At 41.6% G+C, this 20738-nt stretch overlaps 1 protein-coding gene across 9 annotated transcripts in view; it reads left to right on the forward strand.

The window, feature by feature from the left end:
- Window positions 1–20738, forward strand: part of daam2 (dishevelled associated activator of morphogenesis 2) — a 120681-nt gene that overhangs the window by 23033 nt on the left and 76910 nt on the right. For 6 of the 9 annotated variants that reach the window (XM_084380452.1, XM_084380456.1, XM_084380453.1 and 3 more), the window contains exon 1: window positions 6774–7010. The exons of 2 other annotated variants lie outside the window; for them this stretch is intronic. In XM_084380452.1, the coding sequence (XP_084236578.1) occupies window positions 6967–7010 (44 nt within the window). In that variant the 5' untranslated portion in view covers window positions 6774–6966. Of the gene's footprint in view, window positions 1–6773; window positions 7015–20738 lie in introns of those variants that run through there. One more of the 9 variants, XM_084380459.1, reaches the window with a different exon arrangement.

The following is a 20738-nucleotide window of genomic DNA, read 5'->3' on the forward strand; positions in this document are numbered from 1 at the left end:
TGGCTGCACTCTGAGATTAAATTATTCTGACATTATTCAAAGTCTAATAATGATGGCCTTCATGCCCAAAGATCAAGGCATTACATCATTGGTTAACATGATGAAGCTGTCATGAGTCAGTCAGCGGAAAGCAGGACCATTGTCCAAACATGACAGCATTTAGCTGGCACATATCCAGGCAGACAGCAGAGGTACTGTGGGAGCAGGCAGTTGGGTGACCTCTGACCCTGCCCAGTCTGCCTCCAGGACAAAAGAGCCATTCAGATGCCCAGTACTTTTTGCAAAACACCCAAAAAGCAGTCAGCTCACAGTACAAATGACTGGTAATCCTGTTGAAATACCTGTTTTCTCTGTTATAATTGGTAAAAGCGATGGAAGAAGACAGCATTTGTGTTGGCAGGAAAGAAAATGTAAAAGGTACACTTCACCCCAAAATCCAAAATACATATTTTTCCTTTTACCTATAATGTTATTTATCCATCTAGATATTGGCAATAGAGATGTCCACTAATGGAGCTAGATGGCACTCAGCTTGTTGTGCTCAAAGTACCAAAAAAATACATTTGAAAAACATTAATGGCATCAACCTCTGTTGAACTGTAACATAAGCTAGCTTAGTTAGCGGGCCTCTTGTCCATGAGTAGATGCATGCTTCCTTCCTTCCTCCTACTACATGAAACTGCTCACATCAAGTTCTGTGGATTATCTTGAGCAACTGGGTCATGATTTGCTTTGTTTGTTTTTCAAATGTATTTTTGGCTCTTTGAGCACCACAAGCCGAGTGCCATCTAGTTCCATTATATTATTAGTGAGAATGCAGACATGTCTATGGCTGATATCTCATCCTAGCAGTAGATAGTCAGCATTTATACGAGAGGGGTGTAAATAATACAGACAGGAAAGAATGTAACCATAAGAATGCAGTAACTACAATTAGATTTATGGTTTATGGCTTTACTGTCATTAGGCTACTTTTCTGTGGAGGCTTTTGAAAGATGGATAGTATAGTGTTCCCCGACTATCATGATTTATAGCTAACATACAATTAGACCATGTATAAAAATGTGCTCTCATGTTTACGCTGTCAAGAGTTCAGCCTTTGTGCAGTGGCGGTATTTTTCTCACTGGCGATTTATAACCGTGCGGGCATGAAAGAAATGGTTGTGTGCAAAGTGCTGTCATAAGGAATTCCTCGCTTAAACAAAACAAACTTAAATGAGAGCTGCCTGGCCAAAAGAAACCCTAAATAATACATTAAGGAACAACATGTCGTAAAACATGACTGTTTGCCATGTTTGCTCTGGCAGCTGCCTGTTTGGAGGACTCTTGCTACTTCTCTACAGTGACAACCCTGGAAAAACTGCTTCAGATGCCAATATCTGCACTTTTAAATGCTTCTTAACGCCTCTCCTCCAGCTGTTTCTTCGCCCGTTATCAAGTTTGACTGCTCCTGGATATGAGAGTTCTGAAGGAGAAAGACTGGTTTATGAGCCTGGAGAGACCACCTTGGGTGACCCACTTCTTCTTTTATGTACTTTCATTCCTGTCAAACATCCATTATAATTGTATACATTGTGATCTTGTTGATCTGCTCTGTACATGCGACATCTATTGCACGTGTGTCCGTCCTGGGAGAGGGATCCCTCCTCTGTGGCTCTCCCTGAGGTTTCTTCCGCATTTTTTTTCCCTGTTAAAATGGCCTTTTTTTGGGGGCAAGCTTTTCCTCACTCGAATCGAGGGTTGAAGGACAGAGGGTGTCGTCTCTGTACAGATTGTAAAGCCCTCTGAGGCAAACTGTGATTTGTGAATTTGGGCTATACAAATAAAATTTGATTTGATTCTTTTCCAATATTCCATTCACCTTTTGTCCAATTCTCCACCAAGTGCCAAGTTCCTTTTTACTGCCCCCCTCACTACATTTAGCTCTTGTTTTAGCCAGCCAGACAGTGACTATTCCTGCGCAGTTGTAATTTTTGTTTGTGAAATTCAATGCCTGTAATGCTCAGTAAAGTATTTCATCCGCTTCCTCAGTGGGGTCAGGAGGGTTTATACCGCAGCTCAGCAAGCTTCACCCAGCAGACTGACAAGTGACTGGCAGGTTGTCTGGAGCTTCGTGTCATTTCACCACACACAGATCTGCAAAGAGAAAGAGAAAGCACCCTACCTGAAGTGCCAGTCTCGCTAGACATACTCCGTAGCTAGTTTATCAGTCATGACATTTGCCGTCCAGTGTGATTTACTGTGGGTAAACACCAGCCTCACTTGTGTTTAAAGGAATATACCCAGGGGGGCAGTGCAAGATCACTGAAGACAAATTTGAAGATGCCACAATCTGCTGTCATCTCCCTGCTACAGTAACAATATGGAGCTGCAGATGAAAGTGTGTAACCATAGGTGTAGTGCTGCTGGAGTGAACCAGAGGGCCGCTCCACCACTTTTTTGCTCCAAGTGAGGAAATAAAAAGTTCACAGTTTGCATCATCCGGTTGAATGTTAAAATATTGAAGTGATGAATTGTTAAAACTACTTAGTTGTACGGCATGTTTTGAACTAAGGTTGGCATCTTTTCATCAGCAAAGCTGAACAGCTCTTCATGCGCAACTTGTTACATTATGTGACAAAATGTATATGTAACAAATATATAAATGTAATGTCATTCACTCTTTGTGCAAGGCCGAGGGACTGCACACTCAAAACAAATAACTAGGAGTTACAGCACCAGTAACTGGGTTTAGGACCTGAGCCAAACTATTAACCTATATTCATTTAAAACGTGACATGGCATGACGTATCCAGGCTTTGCGCACATAGCCAATTACAAGCTTCTGCTTTGGCATTTTCAATGGCAAAAATATTAAAAGTGGGACAATCATTATGACAAATGTTACATTGCACAGCAGCAGCTTTGAATAAACATTCAGCCTACCTGCTGCAGTTACCCTGTCTGGTGTCACCCACTCCAGAAGTGTCCTGTGCCAGGTTTTGTAGCAGCGTAGTGGTCACAGTCCGCATATTTGTTTTTGTACGTTCGCAAAGTGCAACATATGGGAGGTTTCTATCTGCTTGCAGCAGAAAGGCTGTATGTACATATGAGGTGTGAAGAGCCAATTTTTTAAACTCATCTTGAAATTCAAACATGCAGGGGCAAAATCAGCCTTGGAGGGGACAATTACATGACATTTCCTCAAGAGCAATTCCTGAAGGGGACACCAAATGTAGAGCTGAAAAAAAATGTGTCACCCTGCCAACTAAGAATAACTACATTACTTTACACTGGTATACTGGGGGGTGGGGGGGATAACTTACATTTTTGACGATCTTGTATGAATCCTGTCTAAACAATCATTAATATCTCTGAGGGAATCTGTCAACTGCCTTCGATAGCTGTCACGTCACGGTGCCCCTTGTGGGGTAGGCCTCCAGGATGAAGAAAACGGTTCATGTGGAATACCTCCTGTCTTTTATCAACATTGATCAAACAAATGTTGTTTATTTCACAAATTAGTGTCAACTTGAGTTTTCCCAACACATGATTGCGTTTGCTACTGTGCGACACTTAAGAAGTTGTGGGACAGTTTTTTTCCCTCCTGCGAGAATGATTATCTTGAATCCATGTTTAACACTGCTTGCGTCAGTGTGGACATCTACCTGATGCTTGTTGTTTTAACCGTTGAGCTGACATATTAAGGTTAGAGCAAAGTTCCTCGTTTGTATGCTTTATTAATTAAATAATCGCACTTTTAAAAAGAAAATCTGTTCTAAATGAACCTTAAATGGATATTTTTCAAGTTTTAACTACTCTTATCAACATGGGAGTGGACAAATATGCTTGCTATATGCAAATGTATGTTTATTATTATTGCAACAATCCAAAACATATAAATGAATAGTGATATAGATATATCAAGGCTATGTTTTCATCAAGTTTGCAATTTTCTATAGCACATTACGTCCCTTGTCACATTCACAAACTGATGGCAGAGGCAGCCATGCAAGGTGCCTACTGCTCATCAGGAGCAATTTGGGGTTCAGTATCTTGCTCAAGGACACTTTGACATGCAGCTGGGGGAGCCAGGGATTCACACCAGCAACCTTCCGATTACTAGACCACCCACTCTACCTCCTGAGCTACAGCCTCCCTGCATCTTAGGTGCGCTCTCATACTTAAACAAATAGTGCTACACCCTTTGTGTAACATGTTATTTTCTTTCTCTCTACAAAATGCATGCTGCCCTAGACAAGTGAAAACAAACATAACCCACAAAAAAGAAAAGGAGAATAAATGGACATATGGGTGTGTTGGATTCCAGAGGGGACATGATGTTTATCACAAGCATGCCAAGCCCACTCCATTTGCATCAGTTAGCCGATGTAATTTACCAGACTGTGATGGATGATACAGGGTTATCAAAAGTGCACTTAACTGGACTTGAGCATGAGCTTGGCCCATTCCTTGGGGTATTCTCAGGGTTTCATCCCTTGTCTTGGGGATAGAGATATTACCTGAGAGAGAGAGTTGATGTGATGCAAACCTCACTGTGATGCTGCATAGGAAAAGAAAGAAAGAGGTAGTAGGGAAGTGGACATCATGGAGATAAGATGGCTCTAAGAGATGGGCTTAATGGATATGTCCTCAGGACACAGGAATGCACCCAGGCATTACTGCCAACAGCTTGGTGTCATCTGTCTTCTGTCCCCCAAAATGAGAAATATTGATGGTATTTTGACTCACCTTTCTTCATTATTTTGCATACCAGTGGCTCCAGTTTGCACAGTAAGTGCACCAAGAACAGGTGGTGATTATTGTATGCGTTTGGGCCCTGCTGCACAAGCTAGGCAAGTGTTTCTCAAACTTTTTCACATCAAGGACCCCAAAACTAACACAAACTAGACCACAGACCCCCATTTGGTAGGATCTTTTCTGAGGGTCCTCCATCTGATAAGAATTTTGCTTGATGTCTTATTACCTTCGTCAAGGAGGTTATGTTTTCTGCTGTGTTGGTTTGTTGGTTGGTTGGGTTTGTCAGCCGGATTACGTGGATGGGACTTGATCTGATGAACTTGAATTATGGTTTATGGGTGATTTCAAATTTGGAGTGATAAAGGCCTACAAGTTTGTTATTGGATTAGGCTTGATTGAATTAAAGGGGACTGTTGGACCTTGGCAGAGGTACAGTATGTGCTCTACTGAGTACCATTCTGGTTACAGTAAGTGTTTGAAACCCATGACCAAGATAGTCATACATTCTGTCATTAAATAATTTATGGATGGAATTATAATCTTTCATTAAAATTAAATCATTCCCTTTTTTGATGGGGACCCACTGGACATGGACCCCACTGTGTGAACCACTTGGCTAGGCAACAAAGATTTTTCTTTTTTATTGAAGCAGAGAATTGATATATAGAGCTGTTGTGTAAAAGGCAGTTGTACTTTCTGCATCTAGTAAATGTCCAAAACATATTCAGTGTTGCGTCATATAGGCTAAATGCATCTTGCCCAAGATAAACAATCAAAGAAAGATGTGAAAACTCCTACAATAACTGTCTTCTGATACCCGAGGAGTTTTATTATTACCCTTTAGGTTACAATCCTTTACCAAAATCTGGTCAGTAACCCTTTAGCTATATGCACATGGTGTAAGCAAGGCTTGATTCAATAGTCAAGCATTGATCAGACGAGCCGTCACCTTACCCAACCGATGTAGCAGACGAGGAGTCTCGAGGAAGATAAGATCACTCAGTATGCAATCAATTCCCCTTTGACCCTTGTCTGCAAAGCAGTGGGCAGTAAAGGTAAAAATGTGTGGCATCTAGAAATGTCAGAGGATTGGTATTGATCAGTCAGTCTTGTGTCAATGATGTCTTGCTGATTGATGTGTAGACATTTTTCCAGATAAACTGACTAATGACAAACTAGTTAGACTAGTTAATGCTTGAATACTTTGTTGTTAACATGGTACTTGAAATATTGGACTTACGTTATTTATTTATTTAGTTTTTACTTTGCTGAATATCTCAGCTGATAATGGCTGTGTGGAGTCAGGGGTGCTGTCCATGACCTGTGACATTTTTCATGCAAATGTTTGTACTTGATGACCCCTCATATTATCACAGTTACATGCTTGAACTTTCATTTCACAGAACTGTCTGTGGTGTGGCCCTCCGCCTGATCCCACACTTACTTTTGGCTGAGCTAATGGTGTGAACTTGACAAGCTTAACAAGAATCAAGCATGCGGTCATACCTTCTTCTCAATGAACACTGATTGGACCTCAGGGAAAGCCTTTTCCTCTGTCTGTAACAGGGCTAATTCCTATTGGAGAATCCCATATTTGGTATCCTCTTTGTGTGTGCGTGTGTTAATGTGGGTGTGTGTGCTTTTATGCATGTGTTGGCAATGACAAGACGCTACAGGAAAAGGGGTTTCCTTTGGGCGTTGTGCGAGATGTTATTTGTCTTCTCAGTGAGTGAATGCATTACGTGGAGTTGGGATTGTGGGCAGGAAGCATAGGCTGCCATCGGTCATTTCCTTTAATCTTGCCATCTCTCTTGCATAAAAAAATCCATTTATATTTAAAGAAAATCCATCACCTTCTCGCTGACATCCATGCTGTCATGGAGCTGAAATCCAGAGGGGGAGAGGAAGGGGGTGCGAGTGATCGAAAGACAGAGTGAGAGAGGGAGAGAGAGCAAGAGAGGGAGGGGGAGAAAGAGCAGGGACAATGTCAACAGCTCAGCTCCCAGCACAGTCAGCTGAAATTCAGAAGCTCGCAGAGAGCAGACAAAACGCAGCAGCTTCGACTGGGAAACATTGTCACACACAGCAAAGACATGGAATTTGTCCACAAAATGCAACTTCCAAATGGCAAAAAGCGGGATCTAAAGTCATAGGCTGCAGGAATGCTTAAAAATGTTCTTGTACACATTACTTCGTTGGAAGGCACTTTAATTTCCATTCCAAGTGATGCAACACAGAGACAATCCATCTGTCAGGGCACCCTTTCTGAAGTGGGTAAGTAGCAGATACTTGATCTTGACACTGATACCCGTAACCTTTCCCAGTCATTGTGAGTAATAGCTGCACCATAGTGCTGTTCACCCAGTTGGAGATTGCATACAAGAAGGGCTACAGATGTTAAAGTGTAAACCTAGTTTGTCCATGCAGTGCGTCTTGCTGCTTAATCCAGCCAGAAAACAGACTACTGCAGCCAATAAAATAAACATGTCGGTAGGCTCAGCAGAAAGCTGAACAAGAAGAAAGCATGTGGGCAACAAGGGCTACTAATCCCACTAAGATGATAAAGTTTACAGTACTTTTTTCTTTTACTACTGTGGCTTTATAGGTCATAAACCGCAGCAAAAGCTGGGTTGTGAAATGTGCATCGTCTCGATATTTGGGCTCTTTCTACAGTGGTGTTGACAGCACCCCTTGCTTTACCCCCATGCATGCTGGTGCATTACATGAGCAAGGCTTTTGGCATATTTTGGTAGCCTTCAATTCAGGTTTTAGCTGAAACTGTTTGGAGTTTCATTTTCATTGGAAAATGTTGCATGATTTCAAGGGCAGATGGGGGTTCAGCATTATTGAATGCTGGACGAGTGAGTCAAAAGAGATCTGATGTTTAGAACTGAACATAAATTCCAAGGAAATGTTTGGCATGTGAGGAATTAAGGGAGGATGGGACAGTGTCATATATAATGGGTACAGGCCTATTTTGGGATCCTAGACGTGGGCTGACCAACAACACACTCATCAACAACACAGTCAACCCTTTGGTGTAAGTAGTGGCCTCGCAGCTCAACATTCCATATATGCTGCACATCTCCTCCCTTCCAACATTTGAAACCAGCCTTCATTTGCTTGGCATGTTGCTTTTTTATAGACAGTCCTTGTACTATTCCCTCAAGGGAAGCCAATACTCCATAGCAGCTCATAACAACATAAAACCAGTGCGATTTTCACTTATTTGTTGCCGATATACAGTCAGCATGAGGTGACACAATAGTTGGCCTTCGGTGTGTCTGGGCCCTTAGCTGTGTCAAAAGAACAGTGATGAAGGTTCATGCACCAGCATTCCAAATTTACACCTGTGAAATTGGTTTAGGATGCCTACATTGGGTTTGTCCAAGGTCCAATGGCTTGTGGATGGACAACATTCCATACAGATACCTCAGCATTTGTGAACATTTAACTAGAGGTTGGGCTTTCAAATAGCTGTCACAGGAGAAAAAAGCAATATGAAAAAGCATAAGACAAACATTATTTGTGCAGCATTCAAAGTAATTTGTTCATTTACGTGGCTTGGGTTTGAAGGTTGATGAATCAGATGTCATAGGGCCATGTGTGTTTTCTTTGATGTCTTTTTGCATTGCGAACAAGATGGTATACATTTCCACCACATTAAAGGCTTACGCTCCAGTCTGCTGGAAATCCTCCCAGACTCATGTGCATGGGGGGCAAGCAGAGTGACATCACTAAAAGATTCAGTGTGGTGGGAGGGCTTTAACAAAAGTTGAGGGCTCACATGAAGCATACACACACCCTCTGCTGCCATCAGCGCTCTCAGGGCTTTTCATATTTTATCGACCATTACGGATGCATGAAGTGCTCTCTCAGGATTAAAGGGAGTACGAGGGAGAGTTAGTGAGTGACGGTCGGCCTTTTATCGCTTCAGCCCTGCTGCTGACTGGAAGCTCAACAGGCCTTAGAATAAGGACACAGAGAAAAAGATGAGTTCTGTAAAACTGCTTAAATTCAACTATCTGATCTTTCTGATAGGATTATTATCATGTTGTATTTACAGTAGCACGGTTATGGACAAAACTCAGGGGGAATTTAGGAAGAAGGCTGCTGTTCATCTCCTTAGCTGGAAGTCCCCACACTGACTATGTGTCAGATGGCACAATTGCATTTGTGCCAGTGACACACTTTCTGGGGCTTATGATGTGTAAGCATATCTCCTCTTTACAGTCCCTCAATTCAGTGGAGTGTTACTGCAGGCTATTTAAAAAAAATGCTAGTCACTTCATAGGGCTGTTCCTATCTGCGTTGCTATAACTGTCCCAGAGGAGCATTCCAGACATTATCCAGAAGTCCTCTGTCCTCTATACTGCAGCTGTTGACCTCTCACCCAGGCAAGATTAATAGCTTAACAATGAACTATATGGAGCGCCTAGGTCCACCCACTGATGTTGATTGACATGTTCAAACTTTGGCACAAATGATGAGAAGCCAAATGACGGCAAGCTGTCTGTTAGAACTGCTTAGCTAACCAGTTAACTAGTTAACCAGCTAACCAGTTCTTGCATGTATTGTTAGCATGTATGGAAACAAACTGGTGGATAGGGGTGATTTTGTTTTTTCTCTCACTGTCCAGAAGAGCAGGATCTTCTCAAGCCTCTGTATAATTAAAAGTGCACTGTACTGATGGCCTAGGCTTATTCCCTCAAAGAGACAAGATTCTGGGGTGAGAACACAGGGTCTCTGGAAAGTCCAGCTTCTTTTCCCTCTTGATAGTCATCATGGTAACCAGCTCTGAGGTTGCACTTGTGCCAGTTTTTTTTTTTTTTTTTTAAATATACAATAACACATCTTAAGTTAGACCAAGAGCTTGTGACTCTGGCGTTCCTCCCACATGAAATAAGAAAATGATTTGACCCGGCAGGGTAGCGCTTTGGGGTTTGGGGGAAAGGGATGCCAAGTATTGGATTTCATTCCAAGCCCTGTTAATATGTGGGAATGTTGGGCCTGTGGAATGTGCCATGGCCGACTTTCTTCTCATTCCCAGTATTAATAGCGTAGTTATCCCAGTGATCCGGTCTATTTGGTGAGCGGATATGTGACTCGCAGAGATGTGCCCATTGGCCAGTAGAGAAATGGGTCAACGGTGGGTCTGTGATCTGGGTCTGTTAGTCTCCCTCCTATGATACAACCTTCTTCCTGAGCCAACATTAACATCTGTATTGTTACAGTCAACTGGTGGACTTCTCTTTCGCAACATGTGGATGACCTTCTGAGTACTATGCAAGCTGAATCCTTGAGAGAAAAGATGTCATTTGAGGTCAAACAAAAATTAGAAAAAAGAATTTGAAAAGGTATCTCACAAAAAGGTTTCCTGTCTGGCCAAATGTGTGATTGATTTGTCAATAACTTCAACCAAATTGTTTGCTTGTGTTCGGGTTCTTATTTAAACTTTTGTTCATGCAACTTGTGTCTGTGGTTTGTGGGTACTATGAAGGGGTTTAACATGTTTATAATAATTTGCTTCAAACTGCAACTGTGTATGGCTGGGTGTGCCTCAGCTGCTGTGTGGAGCTGCTACATTTCTTCTGGTCTAGGCAAAAAAATCAATTAAAAAGCACAGTTGTAACAACCCCCTGGTACTTCATGTGGTCTGCACCATTATGAATGTTCCCCACATAGGAAATTATTTTTTTTTAATGAATCAAGCTAAATGGAACTGGTATTAATGACATCCCTCGAGGATTGGAAATATCTTCTCTCCCCTCCCATTTTTCCAGTGGTTTAGTTGAGGCATTTCCTCTTTATGGGTAAGGTGGGTTACTGTGCCTCATGGCCCCGTTAAAACCAACAGTGCTTATACGTTTGTTTTGAATGAAGCTAAAAGCCAATAAGACCTCAGAGAATTCTCAGACATTTGCTGTGAAAGAGTTTGTGATGTGATATTGAAAGACTGCCACGTATAGGCGGCGTAGATCTGGCTTTTCAATGTTATTTAAACAAAGTGGATTGATTGGTAAGAATGAAACATATGGACAGTTTGAACAGCTTGTCCAGATTGCACAGTTGTAGCAGTTGATTCCTCAGTGATTAAAAGCATTTAACAACCATTGCAAGTACTCTTAGTGGGATGATCTAGGCTTCATATTCAGATCAGTAACCACTGTGTAAACCTGGGGCGACTACATGTAATCACTTTTCCTCCAATTGACTGTCTGAAAAAAGTTTTCATTTGACTTGGAGACAGTTTGGAAATATTTAAGCAACAGTATTAACCATAAGCTATTAAAGAAATTAATAATAATTGTGGTCAATTTAAATGTAGAGACTTTTTTTCCTCATGTTATGCACAGTACTATCTCTATATTGTATGACAGCTCCATGGAACCGACTCAGCCACACCTCCCTTAACTTTGCTCTGCTGCTATTGTTAAAGATGTTACTGTATATACAGTGACTAGAAATGTGAGGCGCTTTTCATGTGCCTGAAGTCCATTGTCATTTTGCTTTAGAAGTATCACTATGAGGTTTTCCAGTGCATGTTTTGCCACTGACTCAGACAGTCTTGCCCCAGACTTTGTCCTGGCGACACTGTCTGAAGGCATGGCTCCAGATCCAACAGCTGAATAGATTTTCAGCTGTCTCATCCTTGCAGTTTCCCCTATCTGATTGCAGGGCAGAAAGGAAGCGATTGAGGGAAAACGTACGCAAAGAATGAGGGAGGTTAGGAGGAATGGTAGAGAAGAATGGGAGGGTAAAGAAAAGGGTGGGTTTCTGATCTTCTGATTCTGGGTTCTTTTCCTGGCAGATGCACGTAGGCATAAGAGCACAGACAGCCCTTATCAGTAGCTGCCTTAAATCCCTGAGTGTCTGTGAATGGAGCCAAAGCATGGTGCCCATCAATATGGTTTCAGTAACTGCTTATTACTCACACAAAACTTACAAGCAAACTAGGGTTGCAACGGTTTGAGATTTTCCATGATAACTATCTCAGAAAATATTGTGGTTTCACAATATCCCAGTATTAAACAATTATTATTATATTGTTTTTCAAGTTTTTTTCAGTTAAACAAGTGCATTTTTATAATTTCCAAAAATCTTTTGTCCTGACAAACATGAAACCTGATGTAAACTTGAAATATATGGTAAGTTGGCACTCTTGAGGCTGGCAGTATGATTGGAGTGGTGAAAAGGAGGGTAATTTTAGTCATCAGGGCCATCAGGTGGAGCCCATTTTCATTGACATTTCATTGATAGGCCCACAACGTCTCCAGAGAGCTCAACGGTGATACTTGACATCCCAGGTACGCCCCCCTCAGGTTCATACCCTCCTGTCTTCATCTTGTTGACCCGTTGTTGTCTTTCTCTTTGATACAAAGCCAATTGCTGCTTTTTTTTGCTGCATGTCACAATGATTTTATTGCTTTATGGAGAGAGCGACCCCTCACCCCCATTTTCCTCAACAAACTGGTTGTGGATGTAGCAACGAAACTCCTGCATCCTACTTGTACTGGGAAAATCTTGGTGTTCCAGCAATTCAGGTCAGGTTCAGATGCCAGTTCCGCATACTTGGTTTGTTTTTGCTCATAGGCTTCTTCAATCCTATCTACCCATGGTACTGTCAACTTGACAAAGTATGCGAGCTTCGCTGTTTCCAAACGTGGGGCTGCTGCTTGAATGATAGTATCTTGGAATTGGGTGAGGGTCATGACCAGCCTTGCTTTGGTGCATTTGAATTCTTCCACCAGGCTTGTGATTGGTAACTCCAGTTTGCCAGTTCCTTACTGGAAAGGAACTTAAGCATCGTGGAATTCCAAGTGATTCTTTCACATGTGTTCTGATCACCCTTTCCAACTTTTCCACTTTGTTGATGGGAATTTCATACACAGCTTTAAGTGTAACTCTCGGCAAAATGCAACCTAGGCTTTTTTTGTGAATGTACCCCAGTCAAAACTCCGTGTAAAAGCATAATTACGACGAAAAAGCCACTCGTGTCAAAATCATTTTCAATTGCGTACTAGGGGCAGCTATATGGTAGCATCAAAATCGCTATTTTTAAAACACTAAGAAGACTCGACACACCATGAAACTTTGCTCGAAGTATCACCAGTATCTCTACACATGAACATGAGCATTGAGAACATTGTTTGTGTACACAGAGTTTACTAAAAAGAAGGTTTTTAAACAACTCATATTTTGATGCTACCATACAGCTGCCCCTAGCACGCAATTGAAAATGATTTTGACCCGAAAACGAAACTACGGTAAATCTTAAAAGTGGCTTTTTTGTCGTAATTATGCTTTTACACGAAGGTTTGAAGGTCTGGGGTACATTCACAAAAAGAGCCTAGGTTGCATTTTGGCGAGAATTACACTTTAAGGCCACTTGAGTCTTGGGAGTATTCGAAACTGAAAGCACCAGAGCTTGAGTTTTCCAGGTAACAAGGTCTTGTTGATGCAAGCTATGTACAAGATGGTATCCTTTTTTAGCTGTTAAAACTGCACGGTGTCTTTGAGCTTTGCATCGGCCCAAGCTCTTCACTGGCATTTCTGACACAGTTGGGACGGATGTTCCACCAATATAATATCTTTGCTCTGTGATTTGGCCTTCGACAATGGAGATGCTTCTACACTTGCTGGCTTAACTCTTTTCTAGAAGTCTCTTGGTTCAGGGGACAGTTGTTGTCAGTGTTGTTATATTGTCCATATAGGCTCGTATAGGAGGTAGATACTGACCACACTGTAGCAATTTTCCTGTCACAACCCATTTTGAGGCTGTAATAATGACCTCCATTGCCATAGTGAAGGCCAATGGGGAGACGCCATGATGCCTACTTCGAATGGTTGCCAAGCTGTGGTGAAGTCTGTAGTTGTGAGACAGAATTGCAGATCCTGGAAATAGTGTTTTACCAGATTCGTTATCCTTGTAGGCACTCGGAAGAGTTCAAAAGCAGTCCACAGTAGAGAATCAGGAACTGATCCACAGCCATTGGCCAGGTCGATGAACAGGACATGCAGATCTTTTCCTTCTTTTTTTTCAGACTGGATCTGATGCCATATGATGCTGTTATGTTCAAGGCATCCCAAGAAGCCTGCTATGCCAGCCAGCTTTTTGAATTGATGTGTCAGTGAAGTGGTTTGTATCATACTTTGTAAGTCATTGCGCCAATACGTTGAAGAAGACTTTGCCGTCTATTCAGGTTATATGACGAAAATGTTTGATGGTGAATGAGCTTTTTTCTTTAGGGAGAAGCACTCCCCCCACTCTTCGCCAGGCTGTGGGGATAACTTGCCTCGTGCCCATGTAATCCTCATGTTTTTCCAAACAAATGTAATTATATAGATATACAGTATATATATATATTTCTTTGGAAAAACACATATACACATATATATACACACACATATACACACACACACAAGTAGAATTCAATACTGTAATACTGTTGATAATCAAATTACATGGTATGATAATCAGCTATTTTCATAACACATATCTGCAACTGTAAAGCAAACCTTTACCTGGTATAACATGTCTGAAACAATGTTTAAAAGAATCCTTTATTTAAAAAAAAAACATTGTCTACTGCCCCTTTAATTAGTTTGCCATTGCCAATCATCAAGCCTCAGAATGCTTTGGAGACAAACTATGCTGTCATAGCTAAAAATAACTGTCCCCTTGAGGATCAGATGCGCGTGGATTCCAAAGCTAGTGGAGGAACTTTTGATGTTGCACATGCCAAGAGAACTATCCCTGCCTGCAATAGCCTACCCTGCAAGGCCCCAACAAAATTGTCCAAACCAAATCCTCTGGTCCATTGTCTAGGTCCACATAAGAAAGCCACTCAGTGAACAGACACTCATGAAAGCGCTGGCCTTGTGTGTGCTTTCAGAATGAGTGCAAGAATGCATCTCATGCAAATTTGCCGTGAAGTAATGGCAGTTCCTCTGCTGTCATGTCCGGTCATTTGTCAGCTGAGACTTGCTACTAACCACAGAGACCTACACTGAAATAGATTGCCGATGTCACACATCAGGAATGCAAGTCTCAATGTGTATGGTGGACTCACATTGAGTGCTGCATGTTGCTAATGCACAGTTCATTTGAGGATGTTTACATCATTTTGATCATGGATGGATCTTGGGCCAGCTGTTTTAGACTATTCACACATCACCATTTCTTTGCATAAATCTTGTGAACTCACCAACCATGGTGCTAAACCCATGTAATTAAGGAAGTGATGCATGAATTAAATCTATTTAATTGGTGTGAGACAGAACAAACTAAAATGTGCACTAATGTAACTGATTAGCACTACACTGTGGCCTCTGACCCTTAAAGGGTATGATGTATGATGTGTACATGGCTTAACCAAGGCATGCAGCAATTACTGTGGGTGGGCCTCAGATCCAATAGGGTCCATGAGAGAGTGAGGTTTTAGTGTCCCAGGTGATTTGGCTTGGAGCCAGTGGCTTTGGAGGGGGAGAAAAGAATTGAGGGGTAGGTCCATTAGTCAAGGGACAGACAGGCAGACAGAAGAGAGGGAGGGTAGGGCTGTCATAGAGGGCATGTCTGGGGCAACAGCGTCCAAAGGGTGGCATGGCTCCAGTGTTTCTAATGGCTAGGTTGAATAGCTATTTCATGTCAAATTAATGAGTGTGAGTGATTCACTTCCATGTCAAAGGACACATGCAATGTTTACATATCAGTACACAACCAGGACTACCTACAAATATGGGGACATGCAGACATGTGCAAAGACAGCACCATTAAGACCTTTTATTGTGTGTTCACATTGTTGTCCCTCCATGTTGGTATACTGCATGAAACATTTATGGTTCCAAAGACAGTTAGGATAGATAATGATTTGTCATCTGCTGCAAGTGCCTGCCCCAATTTGAAGAAAGGTATGAATGTACAAAATCTAAATCAGAAATGATGGGATGGCCAAAGGATGGATTATTCAATCAACAAAAATAATCAGAGATGAAAAGAATACTTGAATGATGTACTCAAGGAAGCACTGTACAGTGTACTGCATTACATTTTCAATTGGCCACAAACGCACAGACCTACACATTTTTTACACACCGCGTAATGCACATACACAATGCTATGTTGCGAGGCAATGCAGCTGTTGTTGATGTCCATCCCTGTAGTTGTTCTACCCATCTGACTCTTTGTTCATCTTCTTACCATTTTTAGTAGATATTATAAGCCCACTTAGCATCCCTGTTCCACTGCAAAAAGAACTTCTCGAACATTTTTGAGCTGGAAGAGTCTCTGCAGTCCCAATTGTGATGGAAATTGTCAATGACAACAGAAAGGGCTTACTAAGCAATACAGGAAATGTGGATTTCACCGCTGGAGGATCCAACGTGAGCATTTTAGCATTTTGCCAAGTCCAGCATGTACCTGTTGGTTGCGCAACATCTGGGTTGTTTTTGAGTGGGTCTCCTTGCTCACTCATCAGATGGTGCATTAAATCAGTGTTGATTAAGGTAGATTCAACCTTTTTTTTTAATCTATGCGGAGGTACAATAATGCTTTAATGCTATCATTCTTTATTTTAGTGCGTTATTGTGCATTGTTATACTGGACTGGAATAATTGTTCAAGAAAGTTTCTTTTGAGCCATGTTTGCTCCCCCACATTAGTTAATACATGACGTGCCATTTTGAATGGAACTCTGGGATCTATATGATTAAATTGCACTCACTGTTCCGGAAACAGTGGTGGGTGTCACCAAATCAACCAAGACTGAAATCTTAGGGATCACAGTTTCCTGGTGCTCTTTGACTTGCAACACTGGTGTTGACTCCTCTCACCAGCTGCATGCCAGCAGTTTGCCAAACAATGCCAATCCTTTAATCTTCATGGCATTTGCCATCTTGTTCCAGCCTGTGCCGGCATGGCACTGCTCCCCCATCTCTGGTGCTTATGTAAGCCTGACTGTACCCTCCTCCGCAGCCCAGCACCCCGGAGGAATGGTCCTCATTTGTGGAACCCAGAAACAATGTGTGTGCAAAAACAAAATACAGACTGCTGCAGGCTTGCATCTGATCTTTTATTCAGTGCCTCTTTAAAATAATCTTGCTCTTTCTTCTGTGCCTCTGCCTTTTCTATTTGTTATTTATTTCAACCAGTTTCTTTTTTTTCCCTGCTTCTTGTTTTTCAACCTACATTGCTCTTGCCTGACTTTCTTTGCCTTTCCATCTCTGGCTGGCATTATTTGGGTGGAAAAGCTATATTAGAAGTCATTAATCCATGCATGTATTACAATGAAGAAGACGAGGGCATCTTTTTAGAGTGAAAGTAAGAACCAGGTACAGATACAGGTGTGTGGAGGAGGGAGGAAAAGGGAGGAGAGTGAGGGAGGATGGAGGTGAAAGTGAGAGGCATTTTAATGTCTGAGCACACTGTAGTTTGAGGAGAAAGAAGGAGGGGAATGTGCAGAGTAAAGAGACAATGGGTGAATGATGCAGCTTTTTTTGATTTGGTCCAAGCGTGTCTATTCACGAGGGACTGAAAAAAAAACCAGAAGCAATCCGATTTTGTATTTGCTACTAAAAGCATTGAGTTGTGTAACAGATGTTGGGGAGAGAATTGAAATTATGCAGGCACAGATGTTTGAGAGACTGATCTCTGCATAAATATACACCTCATCTTTTGACTCTCGTCAGCACACACACAATCCTCACTGCCACCCCCTCCTCCTCCTCTTCCTCCTCCTCCACTGACCTACTTCCCGATGCTTGGGATGAGGCGATGAGATAGTGGGCTGAATGAGAAGTGGCAGCAGCATCTCCCTTTATCCCTGCCTCCCTCCCTCCCTCCTTCATCTCTCTGTCTCTCCCTTTCTGCTCGGCTGCTCTCGAGACTCTCCAAACACAGAGCAGCCAGCAGGCTCCTCTCTCTGCTTCAGGGCTCTGGGTGTGTGAGTATGCAAATGCTGCATGTGTGTATGTCCTTACATCTGAATCTTGAGTGGGTGTGTCTGAATTTTGAACATGTGACTGTACGGCTGTGCACACACGATGCAGGTTGTTTGCTGCAGTAGCATGGAGGCAGGGAATTTGTCGTAATGTGTGTTTACATGGTTCCTACTGGTGTATGTGTGTGCAGAAATTTTTGTCTGTAATGACAAGCAGTTAGTAGTGACAAATCTCTATGCACCTCTTTCTCTGTGTCCCATTTTGACACACAGATGGTTTTAATTAGCACTAGCCTATAGAGATCCACATGCTTTTACTCTTTCAGTGATAGCTTCCTTTTCCTATAATGCAACCATACATACATCTGTTTCCCAGTCATGAGCTTGGAAGAGCGGGGAAGTGTGTGTCTTGGTTTGCGTGTGTGTGTGCAGTTTTCCATGTCATGAGCATTGGATGTGTGACAACTCACTGACACGAAAAAGACCACAGAGAACAAAGCAAGTTTGAAAATAGAGAGCGCAGCAAAAGTGGCACACAAAGAAATATGAGAATAAATATGAGTTCAATAAAAAGTTTAACATTTTAGGGAGATTTTTTGATTAGCTTTATTCTGTGAGTGACCTACAGTTAGAAGATTGATAGTCTATAGTCTGGAGTTGGACCGAATAAAATCTGGTTGCTGACAGTTACAAGTGTATCCAGCTGCAGCCACAGCATGAATGTGCAGAAAACACACGATGATTTGGCTACAGAAGAGACCAAAGACTTTTGATGATCATAAATATTGTAGCTGAGCTAAAAGATACAAATGAAAATGATAAACTGTAGGCATAGTTTTATTTAGCTTTTTTTCACGTCATCTGTAGTACATACAGACAGACTTCCGCTTTTCTACCCCTTCACAAAATAAAGCCCTAGACAAACCAGTATACACTACATAACTGCTTATTGGAGGAACTTAAACTCACTCAGACCATTTTAATAACTCAATAAAAAAGCTTACGATATCAACATTTATCTTTAAATATACTTTTAGCAGTTAGGCTAACACAATTCATAGTTTGTCCTTATTGTTTCTGCTAAATTGTAACATTTATATATTTTTTTTTTTGAGGGAGCCACCCCCTGTACAGTTTCAGGATCGGGGAAAGTTAGTTGTAGAGACCAAAATATTTTTGTACCAGACTGTAAACATGCTTATGTCTGCTGTAAAGTTAGGCATTTTGATATGGGGTCTATCATAAAGTCAACTAAGGAACTTCCACATTGGCTTTATTTTTCAGCCCTGGAGGTTGCCGCTTGGTTGTGGCCTTTGCTTGAACAACAACAGTTGTGGTATACAGATGCACTGAGCATTCAGTGCATCTGTATATCACTTTCGGCTATTGTTTATTGCCAGATGTGGTCGATGTGAACAGATTTTGATGTTGTTTTCTGTACGTGCAAAATTGCACTAAACCAGGTACTAGGTGACACCAAGACTTCAGGAAGCTGCACAGTCACTGTACATGTCAGTTATTAGCCAGGAAATTGCTATAGCACATAGCCAAAGTTATCACTTTTACACTTCTACAATCTACACTATACTCTTGTTTTTAAGGAAAGCATGAGTGTAGAGGGAACAGTAGATGGTAAAAAGGCAATGAAGCTATTAGGAGTAGATGTGATAAGTGGAAAGAAAAATGACAGATGTTACTGTCAGAGGGGGGTTGGTGGAGGGAAATGTCAATCTAATCACCCTGAAAGAGAGGAATAATGGGAGATGACAGCGAGTCAGAGAGGGAGGGAGGTGGGAGGGAGGGAGAGGGATTAAATGAAAAGGTGGGAGATAAGAGGGCCTCTTAGGGACACATATGGCAGCGGACATGGTCAATTTGGATTGTGTTTGTGGGGTGATTCCACTATAAAGAAAATGACAAATGTTACACATGCACACTCACACAAGTGTTGATGCTTCCCTATATTTCCCTATATATTTCCTTATATTCCTGTGTGTATATACTGTATAGTGTGTATTTGGATTCCTTGGCCTGCTTTTCCCGGGCATGGGCTGGAAGGCGACCAGCAGAACTGGTGTTGAGTGAGGACTGGCCACACGTGGGGCTCTGTGGGAGAGTGAAGATAGAGACAGTCAACACACAAACACAGACACTGGACAGGAGGTTTAGGTTGTGTTTTATGCTGAATGGCTTTAAAACCCTGTAGAGTGGCCTCTTTTCCATTAGGCTCCGCCAGCTGTCCACAGCAACGATAACTAACTCACCACCATTAAGATTTGGCTTCGGCTCATACTTTATCTTATGGTAATAAAAACGATGAAAAGCTGTCACTGTTAATAGTTCGAGGCAAAGCCGTTTTCAAGTGTTAATGTATGGAAACATCTCCATGATTTACCTCCCTGAAGTGGCCTTTTCTTACAGTCATCTCACTGCTTTAAAGTGCTGTACTGTTTCTTTTTGCCACTGACTCAGAAAAAAAAAATACTCATCTGTGCCAATACAGTACTTCCATACAAAATTCAAAACTGGTTTGGTACTAGTTAATTAGTTTTGAATCAAATTAGTTAATTTTAAAGTTATATTATATTAGTTTCTCTGCAAATTGTTTTGCGCACTGCAAGAGTGGCCTTGTGGATATATTTATAGAGAACATGATAAAGTACCCTCTAGGTGCCCTTCCACTAGATAAAATGTGATTCTGTGTCATATGGACTTTTATTAAAGAGGTGTAGTGGTTGTACTTTAAATCTGACTCACATAATAAAAAGTAGGCTATATGAGACATGCAACAATTTAGTCATTTGGAAATACCATATTCTAAACAACAATCAACCAAAGAAAATTGTAGGACCTTTAGACACCATAAGGGAACAGTTTACTGTGGAAAGAAATCAAGTGAGAAATAGGGTTATTTTCTCATAAGCTTACAGTACATACAACCTGACTTCTTCTTGCAACCAGTGGAGTCAACTCCTGCTGGCCATTAGAAAGCATACACATCGGCTTCACTTTTCACATCCGACAGTGTCGTCCATGAATTATATCACATAAGCAAGACAAT

This window comes from Pagrus pagrus, assembly GCF_965226575.1.
Source record: "Pagrus pagrus genome assembly, chromosome: 18".
NCBI classification, from domain to species: domain Eukaryota; kingdom Metazoa; phylum Chordata; class Actinopteri; order Spariformes; family Sparidae; genus Pagrus; species Pagrus pagrus.